A 22,760-nucleotide genomic window follows, 5' to 3' on the forward strand; every position below is an offset into this window, starting at 1 on the left:
GCCAGGGTGCGAAAGTCAATGGAGTAGTCTGCCACGGTCCGGTTCCCCTGACGGATGGACATCAGGCCCCCACTCGCCTCCGTCGTTGATGCGCCCATGTCGAATACCTTTAACATCTCTTCAGCAAAGGCATTAAAGGAAGCGCAGGCTGGGGTTTGCCGGTCAAACTCTGCAGTTCCCCAAAGCCGAGCGCGGCCTGTCAGGTGTGTGATGGCATAGGCCACTTTGGCCCCCTCAGTGGCAAAGGTCCTGGGTTGGAGGGAAAATTGGAGCCGGCAGCTAGTCAGGAAAGCCCGCACCTGGGTTTGATCACCATCAAAGCGTTCTGGGCTTCCAATCTGCGGTTCGGGGGCGATGGGGTTCTGAAGAAATGGTGCAAGTACGGGTGCGGCTGGCGTGGCGGAAGAATCAGGAGCTGGAATAGGAGGTGTGACTAGGTTGGTGAGCTGCTGTATAACCTGGGTGAGCAGTTCGTGTTGCTGGTGAATCTGTTGTTGCCTCTGATGACCAAGCTGAATTAATGATGAGATTTCCCCCACCATCCGCTTCATCTCGCCTTCTGTGTGTTCTAGGCGCTGCATGGCGGTCGGGGTTGTCGGGTTGCTGTCGTCCATGCTGGGAGTGTTGTGCGCTGGGTCCTTGCTGGTCAGACCGTACTGTCACGGACCCGACAGAGGAGGACCACAAATGCGTCACGTTTTCAACAATTTATTGACAAGACCAGCAGGGCAGGTGCAAAGATGGCAGCAGTAAAGACAAGGGCTAGGCAGAAGTCAGGTTTCCAAAAGCAAAAGGCAGGTCGAGTTACCAGGGCAGGAGAGAAGGCAGCAGTCAGGCAGGTTCAGATTCGGCAACGAGAGTCAGATTCAGAGAGCTAGGCAGGCAGGTAACAGGCAGGCTTCGCAGACGGTCTGACAGAGTGGAACTGAGAAGCAAGGCTTTAAATACACAGGTTGATTGATGAATGAGGCAGTGCTATTGGCTGGGCTGTGAGTAGGTGAATTGAAGACAGATGGGGATAATTGAAGGCAATTAGGCCATGCTGCAGGAGGGAATCAGGTCATGACACATACGAAGTTAATCCGTTCCAGGACCTCGTTTGTAAGTCGAAATGGTCGTATGTCGAGCAGGATTTTCCCATAGGAATACATTATAATTCCATTAATTCGTTCCACAGCCCAAAAACCTACACTATCTGGTACTATTACAAATGGCAATTACATATACTGTAGCAAAACAAATAAATTATAAATAAAAATTTGAATAATTCAATAAAAATAATATTAATATGATAATTCCTGTATTAATGTAACGAATCGGGTTCTAATGTGGTAGACGTTTTTTGCAGTACCTGAAAGCACCGCGGGCCTGACATGCCAGAGACAGTGAGCTTCAGTCTCACTTTCACTTTCAACGTTTTGTTGAGAACACCGTCAATTGCGGCAGACAGTAAGCGTTTTGTGTTGAATAAGTTGTGAAATAAATGATAAAAATGTGGCGAAGCTGGCGATAGCTTTGGCGATGTTACCACAATAAGAATTGTCAGCAGAACTTCATCTTCATTTAGAAGGTAAGCGTCACCTTTTTCCTAGTGTCACCACCTGTACCAACCTTTTTTGAAACCTGTGTTGACTTCTCACACAAGAAAATCCGCCCTGTGTTTGTCTGCAGTGCTGTCATGTCGTCGTATTTCGAGCATGTCGTCGGATGTAGAAAACAAATGGCGAGTCAAATTTTATGTCGGATGTCGAAAAGATCGTGTGTCGAAGCAATCGTATGTCGAGGTACCACTGTATACCCCTGGCCACTATGTGAGGAAATACAGCATTACAACGTGACTCTGTGCCCCCCCCCCCTAAAAAACCCCCAATAAATCCTAATTACAAACCATTCCGCAGTACTACACACAAAATGAAACCCAATCAACAGTTGAGTCTGACCTACTCAACTCCACCCCTCCGGAAAGGATTTCCTTTTTTTTTTTTTTTTTTTTTAAAACCTGTCCTGTTCAGCTGTTTGACACAGAGAATGGAAGTCTAAGTGCCCGGATTCTGAACAGTTTTAATGTTTCACATTGAGAGTCTGACATACTCCCATTGTGATCATTCAAAATACCTTTTTATTATGACAAAGCAGCGAACAGGAAGGGATTATGGGGGGACAGAAGAAAAGAAATACAAGAGAAGAAAGGATTTCCAATTTCCAAAAATGAACAGTCGGTAATATAAATCACATCGGGCAAAATTCTTCTCTCCTACGTGAACATAAAATGTCATTCGAAACTCCGTCTTCTGTTATCAATTACAGACAAGGCCGTGACTAAACGCCGGGCACTGATTCACATGGCTGGGATAAGATGATCAGGATGGAAGTAAGAGGATTATGATAGGATATTAATACACACATACAATATACGCTCTCTAAACACAACATAATCAGGTGTAATCGCGCGCAATACAATACAATACAATATTCTGCTTTCATAGTCATTAAATTTCGCTTAATTAGGGTTGTGTGTAAACTAGAGTCCATCCCATTAAGTTTGGCTTTATAGTAGTGCTGCAACGATTAATCGATTAACTCGAGTACTCGATTAGAAAAAAAAGATTTGAATTAAATTTAGCTGCTTCGAGTATTTGTTTAATTATTGTGGCGGTGTCATGGTTTATTTTGAAAATGTTTGCAATCAGTTTTATTGATTTGAGTGGATACATTGCCCTCTAGCCTGCCTCATTTTACATGGCTGAATCCAGCTGCTCCATGTTAAGACCAACATAAGCTAAGGTTTGTTTATGCTAATGTTTTTTTTAATGCATTCGTAATTTAGTTTATGGGTATATTTAGCCGTTTTTTGTGGGAATATGTGTCTGAACTATTTGTTAAGAGCATTGTTAAAAAAATATAAGTTAACGTTTTATAGCATTTAAGCTAGCGGACTTTTGCTACGTAAGTTAGCCAATTGTTCTTTAGTTGTACATAGATCCTTATTTAATTGTTTTTTATACCGTTTGAGGCTCAGCTCAGGTATTTTAATTTTTCATGTTACTTATCCGATTACTCGATTATTCGATAAACTAGTTCATCGATTAATCGACTACTAAAATAATCGATAGCTGCAGCCCTACTTTATAGCCAGGTTGTCATTGGTTACTGGATGCAATTAGGGTCACAAAAAGGGCTATCGATTATTTAAGTAATCGATTAATCTATCAATTAGTTCGAATAATCGAGTAATCGGATTAGGAATATTCAATGCATTACAGAATACATTTTAGGAGATGTAAAACAAAGGCTTTCAGAGATTGCACTTTCAAAAGAGCATTAAATACAACTACAAAATAAAATTTTTGAATGTTTTTTCAAACTATGCAGGATTGGAGTTTCATTTTACAAGAGCAATAAATGCATTTAAAAATGGATTAAAAATACTTGAGCTTAGCCTCAAACAGTATAAAAAAAAAAAAAATGAGCAACAAAGTACAACAAAAGAATTGGCTAACTTGCATAGCAAAAGTCCACTAACGGTAACTTTTTAAAAATTTTTTTACAATGCTCTTAACAAATTGTTCAAACACATATTAACTAAAAAATCTGCTAAATTTACCTTTAAACTAAATTACGAATGCATAAATAATCATATTAAAATTAATTAAATTATAATTTTTTAATTATTAATTAATTAAAATTTCTATAACTTGTACTAACATTTATCTTTTAAGAACTACAAGTCTTTCCATGGATCGCTTTAACAGAATGTTAAAGATAATGCCATCTTGTTGATTTATTGTTATAATAAACAAATACAGTACTTATGTACAGCATGCTGAATGTATATATTTGTCTTGTGTCTTATCTTTCCATTCCAACAATAGTTTACAGAAAAATATGGCATATTTTATAGATGGTTTGAATTGCGATTAATTATGATTAATTAATTTTTAAGCTGTGATTAACTCGATTAAAAATTTTAATCGTTTGACAGCCCTAGTTCACATTATACACACACTCTCTTTCTCAATACAGACAGTTGCCAGAGAGAAAGGTTTTACCGCCGCTAGACACACTAAGCACGCTGGACTTAACTCCTGTAGCTGGTGGGAAACAGTCATGATAGTGTTTACTAACCTTCAATTTTGTATAAATGCAAAATCATATTGGATCTATTGCCTCCTCAGCAGCCACCCTCCGCGAACATCTTTTACATGTCCGTTGGCCCTCCTCCTCTAAGCCGCGGCCGTCTGTAACTTTTCTGTAGCCAAAGTATTCCCGTACCAGCGATTTAGTTTACTTCGATGGGGGGAAAAAGTTCTGGAATTTCACCTTCTCCAGCCATGTAGCCCAGCTGACTCACTGACATTGAGCTACAACCGGTGGGGGAGGGTTGAGCCTTGCAGCTGCAAGCGAGGGATTTCTCGCTGTATTTTTCGGACATAAAAAAATAGCTAGTACCTTAGTGACGGTATGACGTAAAATTTTGGCGGTTTTGAAACAGTGACGTTTTCATAACACGGTATACCTTGAAACCGGTGCTGTCTAGCGACAACAATTGTGTTATTTTAACAACAACAAAAACTCGACGTAATTTGCTTCTGTGGGCCACACAACATCATGCATAGGGCATGATCTGGCCCCCTGACCTCGAGTTTGACACCAATTATTTCTTTATAAGGAAATCTTAATAGAACAAATTAGTAGGGTAAAAATATTCCCAACAGTCCCTATTTGATACATTGCAGTTCGAAACCACTCTAAATGACAATTACAAACAAATTGTTATGTCAGTACCACAAAACTAAGCATTGTTATACTTATAAAGGTAGAATTTGGGATTCATAATTTACTGCACAGTGCATATTGTACTACAATGACGCTAACATGACACCTGTTTACACTCCAGTGAGCAATTAACTGATAAATGTTTGTTTGCTTTAAAAAAAATCTATATTTTAAAATGACTCAAAATCCAACAGAATGGAGGTGCTAAGGGACAGCGTTCATTGTCATGTGTCAACTAAATTAATCAGGGACCACCATAGTGCTTAGATAAATTATTCCTTAGCACAAACATACAAATAATCGTTTTAATTATGTCTTAATTTTCTTAATAAAACAGTAATAACACAAATCCAAATAAGCTAGTTACGCATCCAACAATAGCCAGCTAAGTATTAGCTCGCAGGCTAACTAGCAGTGAAGCTAACGAACCGAGGCAAGCGGTGCGGAAGAAGTCAGCACGCCGTCCAATACGCACCGAAAGACGGATAGCGACACCTTCAACTCACCGCCGACAGAAGCTCCTGCCCTGAGTTCACCCCCGCTGTCCCTCGGTCAGTCGTGCTTCTTCAACCGCGTGTAGGCTCAAGTTGACACCGCTAGGCTGTCATTCTCATACGAAAAGCCATTAAATCTTCCGTCGCGTGTTGATATAAGCGCAGCTTTTATTTACCTTCCTCCTCCATGACACACTGCACAGTGCACGTTAAAGCTGGAAGAAGCGCTTGTTAAGGAACGTCTGAACCGTATTCTCAATCGGATTTACGTATGAGCTAATGCGCTAACATGTTTGAAGAAGTAACGCTAAAATATTTGGCGTAAAATATCAAAGTTCAACAGTTGTTTGTTTAGGGGCCAAAATTACCTGAACATCGAATAGTGCATTTTGAGGTGACAGTTTAACTAACCATATTAAAGTTTATCTAAAGGGATATTTGAACTGTTTTTAATTTCTGAGAAAATAAAGAGAAAGGCTAAAAGCTCAAGGATTGATAAATCATACGTTGTATTACAGACACAAGATATATTGAAAAATGCTTCTCGTGGAGACGTCATATATTGTTTTTATTATGAATTTTGTCACATCTTCCAACATTTTTCTCTCAGGAACAATTCTCATCATTGCTGTATCATTAATTACAGGTAATGTTCCAGTAGTGAGTGTAATACAATATAATAGAAGTCATTCAATGCAATGTTTACCCTCCTTTGTGACAACATACTCCCCCAAAACAAACAAGCTTTTTTTTTTTTTTTTTTAAGAATGGACGTTTTTTTTAAGATACAGACATGTTTTTTCGTCTTAGCACTGCACATTGATAGGCTACACAGACGGACAGCAAGAGACACTGAGGTGAGGGGTCAGAGGTGAAGGGAAGCACAAGTTGTACATTCACTTAACTGAAATATCAGATGGAAGAAATAGAATAGTATCGATATAAAGAATGCGAAAGTGATGCCACGTTTATGTACAGTTGTGTCCCTTTTTTCTTTGTGATTCCTATATTGACAAGTTCTTAAATTACAACATTATTACACACAAAAGTAAGAGACACTCATCAAGCCAGTTATCATCCTCACCACGATTACAAGTATTATTTTCCTACGGTTTTCTCGATACTGGAGTAGGCCTTTAACAAAACCAAGGAAATTACAGTCGGCTCTCTCTTTAAGTGTGCTGAAAAAGTGGCTGCAAGAATAATAATTGATAATAATATTTCTCATTCTATGTACAGAAAATTCAATACAATCAATACAGTCAAAACTGCCCAAGCTGAGCTGACATTCCGGGGACAGCGGGGGGAAGCGTTGTAGTGTGTGTATGTGGCATCAAGTGTGTGTTTGTAGAAAGTAGTGACATTCCAGACGTCAATGTGAGATGCATTAGGGATTCTAAAACGGAGAAAAGTGAGAAATCGCCAAGAGAAAAATTATTGTATTTTAAATATACCGAGTTGAAAATTAAGTATTTTTTCATTTTAAGAAACAACAAGAGTGAAGTCATATACTATTAACACAATTTTGTAATATCATGAGAAAGAACTTTGTATTATTGAGTCATAATATTACAAAAATAAGTCCTAGTTTTTGGAAATTAAGATGTAATTGTATTCAATAAAATGTGGCAATACAGTAATTTTCGCACTATAAGGCGCATCTGACTATAAGCCGCCACCCACCAAATTTGACACAAAAATGACATTTGTTCATAGATAAGCCGCACTGGGCTATAAGCCGCAGCTCTCCTCACTGTATCATGGGATATCTACACAAAAGACATTAACCGGTAACACTTTATTTGACAGCGGCATCATACGACTATCATAAGACCAAATGAACCACCATGAAGCTTTGAATCAATTGGCTGCAAAGCTTTATTGCTTCAAGAAGCTTCATTTGGCCATCACTGCTCCCTTAGGGGAGACAGTCAACCTCTGCTGCCATCTGCTGTCAACACCGTTGTTGTCCAACATGCCTCCTAGCATGTATTGCAGCGGTAGAGATTTAAATGATAGTTTCATAATTATGACTGTCTTATGACAGTTTTGTGACGCCGCTGTCAAATAAAGTGTTACCAAATACCATAACTAGCAATTAATGAAAAAACTAGAACAGTAACTGAATAAATAATTAGCCCAGAACATGAATTTTGATTGTTATTTACATCTGTAGCGCTGCAATGCATGCTAGGAGGCAAAAAATAAGATGCACTGGACTACAAGCCACAGGATTAAAAATGAAGGGAAAAAGTAGCGGCTTATAGTCCGGAAATTACAGTAGGTATTTTCTAATTCATGCGAAATAAGTATAAATATTGTAAGGAAAAGTCGTCATGGTGGCAAAAATAACGTTGGCATTTGAGGGGAAAAAAATATCAAACAAAAAGTCTAATGCTACCTAATGCTATGAGAATTAAGCTGTTATGTAAAAAAAAAAAAAAAAAAAAAAAAAGAAACTGGCAATACTGTAAAAATTAAGCATGATTTTATTCTAATTTATTAGTACCGGTATTAAGTATAAATATTGTGAAGGAGAAGTCATTATATTGGGAAAATTACATTGTTTATTGAGTTTTTTTTTTTTTTGTTTGTTTAAGGTTTTTGGGGAAATTTATATTACCGTACATAAAAAAATAGCAAGACAACAATAACAATAACAAAAAAAAAAAACTGTTAAAACATAATTTAGTGAGAGGTAAAAACAAATTACCCAATAGATAAACAAATAACATAACTGCAATATAACAAATAACAAAACTACAAATCTATTCCAAATTTTGACAAGTTTTTCTTCTAAAACTGAATTTTTCCCAATTTTTTTCTGATTATAACTATTTAATTCTCATCAAACGGCAACAATTTTCTCATTAAATATCGCAATCCCGCTATATCACTACTTTCTCCTTTTCCTTTTTTGTTGTATTCTCATAAAATGACCACAATTGTAACTTAAAAGTTGCTATTTTCTCTGGAATAATGACTATCCTAGTAAATCTACAGCTATTTTTTCCGTAAAAATCCAGCTTCATTCCCATAACACTGTAATGTATTGGGGTGGTAGTACTTTTTTTCTTCTCTTCTTCACAGATGAAAGTCTTACAAAACAATGCTTGTCGTGGAATGTTTTGAGCGAAGTCGCAAAAAAAGAGGAGACAGCTTGTGCGCAGACTTTGCGGTTAAGTCTAATGAGTGTGTATGTGTGCGTCGGCGAGTGGGGATCAATCAGTGCCTTTGCCCACTAATTCAAGCAAGGACTCAACTGTGTGTTCAATAACAAAATACAATACAATCAATTGGTGTTTTTTTCCTAACAAAGCAGCCTCATTCATCCAGCATCACACTATACAGACACGTTATTATTATTATTATTATCATCATCTTGTGATGTGGAACTAGTGCGCCACAAAACATTAGCGTGGCTCAGGCAGTTCAATTACATTGAGTGTATACATTGTGCCGCTGAACATCGAAGTGGAGAACGAGCGCCCGTCGTCGGCTATAGGTCACGTATGGCGTCGTGTGGCTGAGTATTACATCGAATGCGTTGTGCGTCGTGTGTTTTGCAGGTATACATTCCGTACATGATCGAAAAAGTGTTGGTTTCCGTGGGAACGTGGGGTTACATGCAGCTCAGTAGCGACGTGCGTTGCCGTCTCGCCCCTCCTTCTTGAAGATGATCCGCTGGTCGTCGCCGGCGTTGTCGGGCGATTCGGCCACCTCCTCTTCTTCCTCGTCTTCCTCGTCCTCGCCTTCGCCCTCCGTGTCAGCGGACATGCCCATGCGAGAATCGTATGACTGCGATAACAGAAGAGGGGGCGAAAACGGTCATGCTGCGTGTTGTTAGATTAGCGTTGCCTTGACTGGCAGTACATGATGTGTTGCTCTCCTTAACTAATTATTTTTTAATGTCTCTGTAACCGCTCCCATGGACTGGCGGTGATGTCATTGTGCTCGGACCAGTGCCGCCACCATAGATGTCGAGCGTGCTGACCGCTGAGCTAAAAGCCTACTTTATAATTCTTCAATATCAAAACAATTCATAAATCAAGATTTATTTTTATTTACATGTTATTAGAGCTGGGAATCTTTGGGCACCTAACGATTCGATTACGATTATGATTCAGAGGCTACGATTCGATTATAAATCGATTATTGATGACACCCCCCCCCACTATTAGCTGCTAATGTTTTGTACATTAGTTCCAAAAAAAAAAAAAAAAAAAAAAAAGCCTCTCAGGCTTAAATAAACAACTATTTCAGTATCAAGTTAACAGTTAAAAACAATAAATAACATACTCAAATCCCCATTCTGTATCAGCAGCTTTAAACTACATTCAATTAATTTAATGTTGTCAATCAACCGTTAAAGTTGTTAAAATTGCTCCTGTTATTTCATAATTTCCATTTTGTCTACTTTCGACATGTGAAATTTTAAAAATTATTTTAAAGATAGATTCAAGTCAATATTTTACCGATTTAGGAGTATTTTAGATTAAAAATTAATTAGGTTCGCTCGGAAGGTTCGCTACAACAGCCTTGCAGGGAAGTCTACTGCTTTAAATGGCGGCCGTTTACTAATGTCCGCATCTAGCTTTCTCTACATGTGCTGCTATCGCCACCGTGTCTATTGTACATCTAGTCCTATATAAATGTGATATCTACCTTAACATTATGTATTGTGGACGTACTTTGTAGCAGCTTTCGGCAGCAGTCAGGTATGTTTTTGTTTTTTATCTCGCGGCATGAGTTGAGCTAGAGCCGTGAGTTGAGCATTGGCATTACCCGAGGGGCCGGGTAATGACAAGCATGATGTTTAGCTACTCTCTACTTCGCTACTCTAAGACCGTGCAGCGCGCTGAGTGTGTTTTACTTCCGCTTTACTTGACATATTTCAATAATCGGAATTTGGATGTTTGTGAATCGTTCTCGAATCTTCCACGGCCGAATTGCGAATAATCTAAGAATCGGAAATTTCGCACACCTCTACTTGTTATTATTTATTTCTATCTATTTATGCCATGAGCGGAGGTAGAAATAAGGAAGAACGGAAGGAATTACAAGTGAAGATATGTTTTCAAATGGCGAGAGCAAAAGTAAAATGACTACCATATTTTTTGGACTATAAGTCGCACCTGAGTATAAGTCGCACCAGCCACAAAATGCCCAACAAAGAGGAAAAAAAACTTATGAGTCGCACCGGAGTATAAATCGCATTTTTGGGGGAAATTTACTTGATAAAATCCAACACATAGAACAGATATGTCATCTTGAAAGGCAATTTAAAATAAAAATACAATAGAGAACAACATGCTGAATAAGTGTACAGTATAATAATGCGAATGTACTGTTCTCACCCCAACGCTACGACTCGGTCCTGGCTATACAGCGAGCTAAACTACCAAATGACGATGCTGGACGTATGGACGGATGGATGTATAATTTGCTGACTTTATTTTGGCCGTCGCTATGACACCATCATTTGAAGAGTGAAACTAAAAATAGAAATAATACAAATCCATTTCATCCTTGAAACCAAACAGCTTCGCATCAACGTAAATAAATGATAATTAGCTACTATGACAGCAATGACACGAACGGTTAGCAGGAGTTCACTAGCATTAGCACATCGTTCAAACAACCACACAACTGGCTTAAGTATCCGATCGCGGGTGGAAAACACACAACAACAACAACAGAAAAGATGATACACACAGGCACTGCCTCTGTAGAGATATTTTACAAGCATAAACAATTAACGTAGCTTCGCAGCCGTGTTTCTCTCTCTCTCTCGCTCTCTCTCTCTCTCCCACTCACTCAGACGCTGCATAACTTCCGCTTTCTTCTAGCGTGTGAGCGCTCTTCTTCGCGTAAACAAGTGCAAGTGCGCCCCCACTTGGGCGTGAAAGTAAAAGACAAACTAAAAGCATGCATTCAATATAAAAAAGTCAATAATACAACTGAACACACGTTGCCAAAGGCAGAATGCGAACGTGGCCATAGCTATTAAGAGTTATTCAGATAACTATAGCATAAACAACATGCTAAGAAGTTTACCAAACCATCAGTGTCACTCCAAAACACCAAAATAACATGCGAAATGATATAATAATGTGTTAATAATTTCACACGTATGTGGGTATAAGTCGCACCCCCAGCCAAACTATGAAAAAAAACTGCGACTTATAGTCCGAAAAATACGGTAAATAAGACACTGTTGAGAAATGGAAAATTTTGGTTCGCTGTCCTGGTTGTGCTTTTGTGTAGCTGAAAAACCAAATTCCAAGATATTTAAAATCTGATTAGGATTAACTAATCACATATTCTTCTCCTTCAAATCAAAGGAAATGTAATCATCAAATGTGAGAAGTGTGACCAAATAGGTTGTGTGAAATAGAAAGACATGTTGCCGTTCTTACAACTTTACTAATTCAAATAAACAGACTCATTCATGGAAATTTAGCGCTACCACCCTGCTGCCTGCAGTTTTGCATGTAGCAGCTGACGTGAAAGATGCCTATACAAATACATCTCAATATTCGTGATGGGTCTGCTTACAAATGAACACTAACAACACATCATCGATCGATATATTTATTAAATTTTTTGAATCGCGCCACGAATGAGTGACTTCCAGGATTGATGAAGATAATCATCTTCAGTACACAGCCAATACTACAGTATGCAGAACGACTGCGGATTTAGCTGATTTTGCGGATTATTTTGTTTATTTTTTGCATCACGCCAGCCTAATGTGCTGCAGGCTTTTGTTGCTGCACCAGGGAGAGGCGTGTGAGCCTATTTGGGTTTCAAAAAGTTCCCGTTCACCTCGGATAATGGCCAAAACAAGTCTGACAACTGTGGGACCATTGTGAGGTGAGTAAGCTACGTGTTTTATATTATGTCAAATACTGGGATCATGGCAGACGTTTTAACAAGGAAGTGGCTTGCATTTTGTGGGTGACAGTGCTCCTTGTACTCCAAGAAGGCCACTCGCCCAACGACCGGCGGCTTCCCCCCTCGGTCCTATACATGTGCCCACTGAGAATGCTCTTTCCTCGGCCTGGCCACGAGCAGGCCCCCGCTCCAATATCGGCCGGTTTGGCTGGCCGATCCAGCCCTTTTGGTCCTATTCGCGTGACCGCCGAGAATGCGCTTTCCTCGGCCTGGCCACGACGTCGGCCGATTTGTCTACTGAGAATGGGCTATTTTCGGCATTCATTCCCGGCAACGAGCACTCCCAGCCCGCTGTGGCCACAGCGGAAGGATGAGCCGTAACTTGCTCGCCGCCGGAGGCGGACCGATGGGTGAAAACAATCAACCCCGCCGCCATGCGTGACATGAGCCGGGGTAGTTTTGGACTTGGAAAGCTGCTCGGTTCGGGTTAGCATGTCGGCTAGCTCTCACACCTCCTGTTTTGTTTACCTATTTCCTCCATATCCGAAGCAGGGAAATGAAAAAGACCGGATTAACTTCGGTAGCATAAAATACCGTTCGGGATAGGAAGAAATCAGCAGTTTTTACCATTATGCAGTAATTTTGCCCTGTCGTACAGAATAAATGTATTTTTATTATTTCATGTTCCATTTAGCAAAAGACTGTTATTGATCGTGACCATACCATTTATTTAGCAATTGGGGAAAACTACTTAGATAAAAAGAACATCCTGTAAAAATATTGGAGTAAAGAGATTGAAAAAATCAGGACATTTTGCTCTGTGTCGTATTTTCCTCGTTCTGAATCTTCCCCCTCAATGGGCTGAATTCTAAATCAGATGAAATCATCCAGCTGGGGACGTTACAGCGTTATAATGACAGGCAGATTATAAGACTAATTTCTCGTCATCTGCGCTTCGCCAAATTGTTGTATATAGTCAAATCGTCTCAAACTATGATTCTAATTCACATAACAATGCTATTTAAGATTTTTTTATTAAGCTGTCACAGGGCTTTTAAGGATGTTCACCTTTAAGTAAACATTTCTAGGTTGAGGGTTTATTCAGTTGGCAGTAACTTTTTTTTTTTTTTTTTTTTTTTAATTGATTGATAAAATACTCACATAATTGTTATTATTTTTTGTAGTTTTACACTTGCACTAAGATGTTAAAAAATATCCTCCATTACTATAACTACATTTTTGTTCCTTGAAATTTTAACAGAATAAGTAATTAACTCCACTTTTACCTCCATGGGGTTGACGATGATTGTGAGTGCAGAGTCGTCCCACTGGCTGCAGCCCTCCTTAGCTGCCTCCCGGGCCTCCTCGCTGCGGCGGTGGATGGAGCGGATCCGGAAAATGCCCAGAATCACCATGACGACCAGGAATCCCACACACACCATGATGATAATGGTGGCTGCCCCGGGAACCACTGTTGAAGAACACCGACGTGTGTTTTAACAAAAACAGTCACTTTTAAATGAAGTCACAATCAAATATGCCACTAAGCGTTTGTTCGCTGCCAGCCTCTCCCAGTTCAAAAAGACTGGCCATCTATCAGCGTCAATGGTAATCATTGAAGTAAGAAAAATGTAAGCACAGATTAGAACAAGTTACCTGAATTGCGATGTAGGCTCGGCAAAGCGTGTCCACTGAGCTCGCCCGCATGTTGATGGAGAAACTGATGCTGAGAAGCCATAAGGTGGGATGGGTGATACATGCTTTCCAAGGAGTGGAGGAAATTCACCTAAAAGTGAAAATAACAAATCAATACCGAGCGTTTAATATGGTAATGTAATTTTTCCAGCGGAATTGATCTTCACCTCCAGAGTCAACTCATTGCTGGTGTATCTGCCGTTCATCTCGGAGCAGGAGAGACGGAAGCGCCGCTCAAAGCGAGATGAGCTCCTGGACATGCGGTAACGGACTGAACGAAGAACGTCCTCGTACACAGAGATGGATTCGGCACCTGGAAGCCCAAAGAAAAAAATAAAAGATTGATCATAAGTAAAGCGGACCAGAGAACAAATTTCAAATGGCAATTTTCCTGGCTTTAAGTAACACCATAGGCGGAGTTTGACTTGTGGGGCAGGGGGGGCACAACATGTTGATGACCCTGAAACGCAGTGTCAGCTATAAAATAAACTTACAAGAATAGTTATAATAATACGTTGACAATGAGTGTTTTTTGTTTCCCATCATTCTTGAGGGGAATTCTAAATCAGGAAGCTAAGGCAATACTTTTCGCCAAGATCGTCATCCATTGAATATGGTGCACCCGCTAGTGTCGTGCCAATGTAGTTACCCCAGTCACAAACTGTATCCCCTGGGCGGAGCCATATGGAGGTAGATTTGTGTCTTTATTACATAATCAAAAAAAGGACCTTCAATCAAAATATATATTTTCAAAAAAAAAGTCGCTTCAATCAAAAAAAAAAAATGTGTTGGAATGCAAAAATAAATTTAGAACTCAAAAAACTAAAAAAAAAATGAATGTGAAAGCTATTTTTCTTTGATTTAAAAAAAAAAAATTATTTGAAGCAAATTTTTTGATTGAAGTAATGTTGGTCTGTGTTTGGGCCACATTTTTGCTAGGACATTTTTGTCTTTTTTATTCAATCAGGAAAGAAGTTGCTTTAAAAAAAAAAAAAATTCAAAAAGAAAAATCACTTCAATCAAAAAAAAAAAAATTCAATCATGGAAAAAGTTTTTGAATGCGAAAAAATATTTGAGATTAAAAAATTTCCATTTGAACGTCACTCATAAACAAAGAGCATTCTGAATAGAAAATATAAGAAAAGTTTCCATTCCAGAAAAGTTTGTGTTCGTTTCCATGGTCACCGCTCACACTTACTTCCTGTTTTGGTCTCGAGTCACACGCTCTAAATGTTTTGGGACTGACAAAGGCATGTGCCAGCACGGGTGCATATTCGAGCCGAGTGCAGCCACCTGTTGAGATGTGCGAGGGAATGTTGATCTGTGTGCGTCCATGAATGAACGTACAGTGGGGCAAATAAGTATTTAGTCAACCACCAATTCTGCAAGTTCTCCTACTTGAAAAGATTAGAGAGGCCTGTAATTGTCAACATAGGTAAACCTCAACCATGAGAGACAGAATGTGGAAAAAAAACAGAAAATCACATTATTTGGTTTTTAAAGAATTTATTTCCAAATTAAAGTGAAAAATAAGTATTTGGTCACCTACAAACAAGCAAGATTTCTGGCTGTCAAAGAGGTCTAACTTTTTCTAACGAGGTCTAATGAGGCTCCACTCGTTACCAGTATTAATGGCACCTCTTTTAACTCATTATCGGTATAAAAGACACCTGTCCACAACTCAGTCAGTCACACTCCAAACTCAACTATGGCCAAGACCAAAGAGCTGTCAAAGGACATCAGAGACAAAATTGTAGACCTGCACCAGGCTGGGAAGACTGAATCTGCAACAGGTAAAACACTAGGTGGAAAGAAATCAACTGTGGGAGCAATTATTAGAAAATGGAAGACATACAAGACCACAGACAATCTCCCTCGATCTGGGGCTCCATGCAAGATCTCACCCCGTGGCGTCAAAATGATAACAAGAACGGTGCGCAAAACTCCCAGAACCACACGGGGGGACCTAGTGAATGACTACAGAGAGCTGGGACCACAGTAACAAAGGCTACTATCAGTAACACAATGCACCGCCAAGGACTCAAATCCTGCACTGCCAGACGTGTCCCCCTGCTGAAGAAAGTACATGTCCAGGCCCGTCTGCGGTTCGCTAGAGAGCATTTGGATGATCTGGAAGAGGACTGGGAGGAGGTGTTATGGTCAGATGAAACCAAAATAGAACTTTTTGGTAGAAACACAGGTTTTCGTGTTTGGAGGAGAAAGAATACTGAATTGCATCCAAAGAACACCATACCCACTGTGAAGCATGGGGGTGGAAACATCATGCTTTGTGGCTGTTTTTCTGCAAAGGGACCAGGACGACTGATCTGTGTAAAGGAAAGAATGAATGGGGCCATGTATCGAGAGATTTTGAGTGAAAATCTCCTTCAATCAGCAAGGGCATTGAAGATGAGACGTGGCTGGGTCTTTCAGCATGACACTGATCCCAAACCCACAGCCAGGGCAACAAAGGAGTGGCTTTGCATTTCAAGGTCCTGGATTGGCCTAGCCAGTCTCCAGATCTCAATCCCATAGAAAATCTGTGGAGGGAGTTGAAAGTCCATGTTGCCCAACGACAGCCCCAAAACATCACTGCTCTAGAGGAGATCTGCATGGAGGAATGGCCAAAATACCAGCAACAGTGTGTGAAAAGCTTGTGAAGAGTTACAGAAAACGTTTGGCCTCCATTATTGCCAACAAAGGGTACATAACAAAGTATTGAGATGAACTTTTGGCATTGACCAAATACTTATTTTCCACCATGATTTGCAAATAAATTCTTTAAAAATCAAACAATGTGATTTTCTGGGTTTTTTTCACATTCTGTCTCTCATGGTTGAAGTTTACCCATGTTGACAATTACAGGCCTCTCTAATATTTTCAAGTGGGAGAATTTGCAGAATTAGTGGTTGACTAAATACTTATTTGCCCCACAGTATTTTTCCTTCCTTCTGAAGGGTTCCAGCAATAGGTTGGAGTTGTTACATGCACGCTGTTTCATAACTTTGGATAGTCATCGGCGACCATTGGTTACGTCGTATTCATGTTGCGCATTTATGCCGTGAGGTGAGGTGTCGTTTAGCATCTTTGAGGTGTGTTGTAAGTCCGATTGAGTGTATAATGTATAGTTGCCGCCACGTTTTGTGGCCAAATTGACCGTGTGTGTGTACGCCGTAATTCCGGTTTGTGCGCGTGCACCCATGCCCGCCCACACCTTTGTCGTTTTTGAACAGTTTAATTCATTTGTGTCTTGTTGAATACTGTGCAGTCAGTCTGCATTGTTTTACATTGGCACTGATATGCAGTTAACCCTAACCTCTAAACCCTAACCCAAAATTCTGAATTTTTGACATTAGGCTTAATTTATGAGTTAGTGGGATTTAATAAGTTGGGGGAGTTGATTTCAACATTCCATCCAATTTGTCAGTTTTTTGTTAGTTTCAGGGCTCTGGAGTGGCCTAACTAGCGCAGGTCAATGGTGGTTAAAATCTACTCAATCGACTAATTAAACCTCCGCTAACTCGAAGATTAAGCCTCATGTCACAAATTCTGATCTTTCGCTTTAAATTCAATTATCGGAAAGTCAATTACACACGATGACATATTTCTGTTGTCATTCTTATGTTGAGGCGGCAAAGGGAGAAAAATTGCTGAAAAGTAACTGATAAATTACTTTTAAAGTAATTTTGTTACTTTGATATTAAAGTAATCAGTAAAGTAACTCGATTACTTTTTTGAGGCGTGACTAGATTACTTTTTTGAGGTGTAATCAGCCATCAGTAATAAAATTACTTTTTCAAGTAATCTGTGACAACACTACCAAGAACATCCTTTCACTGGGATAAGAAATGTGTCTAAAAAAATCACCATCGCCTCAACTTGAAGATGAATCAATAGCAATATCTCTAGGGTTTGGGCAGGGCCGGCCCAGCCTATAAGCAGACTATGCAGCTGCTTAGGGCCCCTGACCACTAGGGGGCCCCCAATTGTTTAATTTATATTCTATTTTGTTTACTACAGTTTGCTTTATTTGACTTTTGTGAGTTTTGATACTTGATTACAAGCTTAAAAAAATAAAAGTTCTTCCTTAACTTCTTTCTTTCCTCTTTTAGAAAAAGGTTTGGCGCTATCTACTGTAAGTACTCACAATCATTTGGGGTGAGAAGTTTGAAGTATGCAGTGCAACAAAATCTGATTAATATACAAAATATGGACGTATGGGTTGGATTGCATGTATGGGTTTCACAGTACACTGTGACGAAATGGTGGGCCAAAAATATGGGCCCCTTTGCATTATTTTGCTTAGGGCCCCCAAATGGCCTGGGTTTGGGAATTCTTTCTTCAGAATTTAGCCCTTTGTTGTAGTGTTTCCTAAAGCCAGAAAGCTACCATTTGAAAATACTTTAATTTTGGGTCACGTCAATGATCAGTTTTTTTGTACACAATCTAACAACTGAGTGAACATTCTAAGAGATTGGTGATTCTATTTTTTTGCCAGGGGTTGTAGATCATTCTAACGACCTGTGATGGCAATGTAGGCAGTCGTGTTGATAATCTCCAAGCCCCGCTCTCGCACGACATCCATATCGACCAGAAGCTCCTCCCTTTCCAGGTCAAGTTCCTCGCCTAGAGGTTGGACCTCACATCCGTCCAAAGTGTGGGCCACGGCGTCGGACATCAACGCTGTAAAACAACGGAAAAATCAGTTGACTAATTGATTATCAAGTAGCAAGTTCTGAAGCATACCAAACAAAATACCCAAATATAAGTTCATTTTTTGACTTACCGCCGCCTTCCATTCCATGCGCTGCTGTGTTGACGGCGTGCGTCAGAGAGCAGACGATCCGCAACTCGGGGAAAAGCGGTACGCCCCGGGGGCCTTCGAACTCTGGAGCGGGGCGAGCTAGGTGGGGCCCCACCCCGGACAGAGAGATCTGGGGAGCGTCGGGCTGGAGGACCACCAGGTAACCTTCCAGTGGCTTCAGGGACAGGCAGCTCTCCTCGTTGAAACATCTGGAAGGGAGAAAGATATTCAGCACAAAATCTCTGAACCTAAATTTTGGCATTTAAGCGTGCTTACTACTGAGCTACTAAAGACCGGTTGGAGGAAACGCTATGCATGGACTCTGATTTCTCTTGTGGAGTAAGGAAGTGATCAACTAACTCTTGGTTTTCAAATAGAAAAGCTGCAATTAAAACATCCAGCCTGAATCATAGCTACTTTAATACGATTTGTAACTAAACTGTCGATAAGGACCTCCTTTGGCTGCCATTCAACTGCCTATGCACCCGACCTCCTTGGCCCCTCCCACAGATGGTCAGCCCACGTTGTCTCTTTGGGCAGTGCCCGGCTGGGCCCCATGGGTGCAGGCCCGGCCATGATGGGCCCTGGTGACCAGTGTTGGGAATAACGCCGTTATAAATAACGCCGTTTTCAGTAACAGGGTAATCTAACTAATTATTTTTTCCGCCGTTACAACGCTGTTATGGTTACTGACGGTTAAAAGCGATGCGTTTCTTACTTTTAATTAATTGAAGAAACTACTCTGCTCTGTTTATTTGTCATCCAAGATTGGGGGGTGTTCAGGTTCATGGCATTGAAACTAGGAAACACACATAACCTACCTTTGCAAGAACGAACGACGGAGTTGCCGTTTGATACGGTCATAATGTGCAGGTCCTGCACCCATCCGCAGCAAAACTGTTCGTAGCTTTGTAGCGATTTGTAGTTTCGGAATCGCTGATGAGTTTAGTAACATACACCAAACAATAAATACAGCAGAATGTCCATTTCGTGTAATTGTGGAAGCTCGTCGACATCTTTACTCCATTTGTCTTCAGCTTGCTGGTAAGGCTCAACATTGTTCACATCCTTAAGTTTGATCACATACAGTATCTGTTCTTCGCCTTAGTATTGAGTTTGTCTCTTTATCGAACTGGCAAGTTAAAGTTTAATGTCCCGCGAGCCAGACCGGCTTCCAATATGGCTGCGTTGTTGTCAAATCTCACGTGACCCCCCCATTCTGTGACGTAAACACTCGAGCCTGATAGCGGAAAAAATAATTAGATTACCGCGTTACTGAAAAAATAACGCTGTTATCTAACGGCGTTATTTATAATGGCGTTACGGTATTCCCAACACTGTCGGTGATACATGCTACATGGAGTTTTTGGATGGAAACAAGGTAAATGCGCGATAATATCTCGTTAAAGTCATGCCGTCTGTAATTCTGCTCTCGCGTGCTCTCACCTCCAGATAGGGTTTTGCCGTTTAAAAAAAAAAATTTTTTTTTTAAACGCCCTCCTGTTCAAAAATTTTCTTTCCCCAGAAAATTGATATTTTAAGCTTTCCAATGATGTATCACTAGGCCTGTTGCGATAACAAATTTTAGTGTGCGATAATTTATCTCATAAATTATTGCGATATGCAATATTATTATTATTATTATATTATTATATACACCATGCCTTTTAAGTAAAAGAAAACAATATTAATACCGCACAGAAACAGAATAAATAAAATGTGTTTTTCAAGAAACAAAATAATACAATTTCACTTAATAACTTAAGCATTTAGGCAAATGAAAACTTTTCCCCTCATAGCTTCTGTAACGGTGTTCCATAGGGATGCAACGATACAGTTAAGTCACGGTTTGGTAGGATTTTCAATACGGGGGACACAATTTTCGATCCGATTCAATACATTTAATGCTCTGAAAAAAAAAAATCACAATTGTATTTTTTTGTTTTGTTTTTTTGTTTTTTTGCTAACGAGCAAAAATTAAATTGCCATCATATAAACATGCATTTTAGTGCATAATATTTATGTGCTTACTTCTTACTGATCTGAAGAAATTTTGCATAAACGTGCTGAGAACAATCTTTACTGTTCGTAAAATGAGGCGGGGCACACTGTTGATTGCTATAGCTCTCTTAGCAGCAAGGTTTACTACATGAGTAAGACATCCTATTTGTGGTCCGAATCCATCTGTGTCACGTACTGAATTAACAATATTTGCAGCATTATCTTTAGTAACTGGTATGGATTGATTTGGCCTTCTTAACTTCCATTCAGTCATGGTGGTTTCTAATTAATCGATGTAGTATATGGACTACGTGTCCCATAATCACTCTGGATTCACGAAGCCAAATTGCATGGGACGTAGCACATCTAGTTTGCCATTTCATGATATCTAGTGTGTGCACGCATTAAAAAAGTTAGCAAACGCCACAAAAGTCACGTCTGCTCATTACTGCACAACACCAGCATATGACAATCGACTTTCAGAAACAGGACAAGCAACAATGTTTTGGCGGACTTTGTTGTAAATATCCGGTGTGTCGAAAAATAGTCGCCCCGCGTGAAATGTCACCCCTAACGGGAGCGCCCACACATCAACAACACCGGCGCGCCGGAGATGGTCCGCAGTCAAACCGAAGCACTGACGCGGCCGGTAGGTTATACGTTAAACAATAGGATATAACGGGAACGATTGGCTCCGGCGCTATTTTTTGCCGGACCTGCAACGAAGATGCATTTTGCAGAGTTGGTAACAAGGAATCCGAACTTTGAACAGCACGTCTGCCGCATGCGCGCATGCACGTGCACTCGAGGCGATAAATCGCAGCAGAAAAATTACCGCCTTCATTTTTATTTATCGTGCGATAAATGGAATTATTGCATATTGCGACAGGCTTATGTATCACACGTGCACATTGGACAATTTTGAAAGTTGACCAAATTGGGGGTCTCAGACGGAACTTCAAGTCACCTGAGTGTTTTCCGCCATATCCTGGTAGCCTTCTTTTTTGTCTCTTTTGTTGCTCGGCCACCTTTACAGAATTCGGGTGAAAGCCTTTGCAACGACTTCCGTCTCTATAATGAATGGGGAAAGTGACGTATGCCATGGGGCTGTCGGCACATTTGTAGTTTTTTTTTGTGTGGCAGTGTTCCTGCCACCCTCCTCAAAGTTAATTCGTGCCGGTGAAAGCCATACAGACTCGCTCAAGATATAAAAGAGGTGTCATTCAACTAGTTGTCAGTCAACATATTTTTACAAATCTTATAAAAATATTTGCTAAAGGTTGAAAAGTTACCTGGTGTTGCTTTAGCCCTGGCCGTTAATAATGTGTAATAATCAATTTCCCGTATAAACTTCAAACTATGACTCAACAGCTCCCTCTGCTGTTTACTACCAAATAGCACCCGAAGGTCAATTCTACCTCCAATTCCAAAACACACATTTATCAACACTGAACCATAAACATAGACATACAGATGCCACATAATTCAAACATATTCACTCATTTGCCATATAAATCAGGACGACGATATTTACTGCAGGATTAAGCGCAGTACGTGAGAATGTGCGTTACATTTCCGCCATGAGAGTGAGCAGCTGCTTCTATCGGCTTCTCCAGAAGGGCCTGCTGTTCAGCCATCTGGGTGACTTCCTGGCCCAAAATCAATCTAATCTTCACACACGCAATAAAATGAGTAGGGGGGGTGAAAAGAAGAAAAAAAGCAGCACTTGAGCTGAAACTACAACAATCTCCTTGTGACCTTGAAACACTAATAAATGCATGTGGCCTGGAAATCTCACATTCATTTTCCTTGAGGCTTGTCCTCATTTCGGTCCCTAGTGACGTTGTTCACCCTGGACTAGTCGTTCGCCGTTCACAGGGGAAATCTTTTTAATTTTCAAGAAATATGCACTCAAACTTGGAGATTGATGCAATCTGCCTTGTCTGCAGCCTACTTTTTCCCTCTCTTTATCTTAGATGTGGAGAAATATAAACATAAATACTTCAGATCACCACATACATGCGCTGGACTGCACTAATCTGGGGGGGAATTAATATTTCAACAGCTAAAAGCGACTAGAGTTGCGTAGATGG

The 22,760-nt window shown here is 40.1% G+C and overlaps 2 protein-coding genes across 4 annotated transcripts in view; both read right to left on the bottom strand.

Annotated features, from left to right (window-relative positions):
* pex5 (peroxisomal biogenesis factor 5) overlaps window positions 1-5,515 on the bottom strand; it is a 47,950-nt gene extending 42,435 nt beyond the window's left edge. For 2 of the 3 annotated variants that reach the window (XM_057834714.1, XM_057834711.1), the window contains exon 1: window positions 5,283-5,515. The gene's annotated coding sequence lies outside the window, so the exon portion shown is untranslated. The remainder of the gene's footprint in view (window positions 1-5,282) is intronic. The other variant, XM_057834713.1, reaches the window with a different exon arrangement.
* A 288-nt stretch (window positions 5,516-5,803) lies between these two features.
* The window catches only part of clstn3 (calsyntenin 3), a 72,424-nt gene continuing 55,467 nt past the window's right edge, over window positions 5,804-22,760 (bottom strand). Inside the window, exons 14-19 of the mRNA XM_057834709.1 lie at window positions 18,649-18,875; window positions 18,384-18,545; window positions 14,030-14,175; window positions 13,824-13,953; window positions 13,454-13,638; window positions 5,804-9,068 (exon numbers count right to left, since the gene is read on the bottom strand). Of these exons, the coding sequence (XP_057690692.1) occupies window positions 8,904-9,068; window positions 13,454-13,638; window positions 13,824-13,953; window positions 14,030-14,175; window positions 18,384-18,545; window positions 18,649-18,875 (1,015 nt within the window). The 3' untranslated portion in view covers window positions 5,804-8,903. The remainder of the gene's footprint in view (window positions 9,069-13,453; window positions 13,639-13,823; window positions 13,954-14,029; window positions 14,176-18,383; window positions 18,546-18,648; window positions 18,876-22,760) is intronic.

This window comes from Corythoichthys intestinalis, chromosome 4, assembly GCF_030265065.1.
Source record: "Corythoichthys intestinalis isolate RoL2023-P3 chromosome 4, ASM3026506v1, whole genome shotgun sequence".
Lineage (NCBI taxonomy): Eukaryota > Metazoa > Chordata > Actinopteri > Syngnathiformes > Syngnathidae > Corythoichthys > Corythoichthys intestinalis.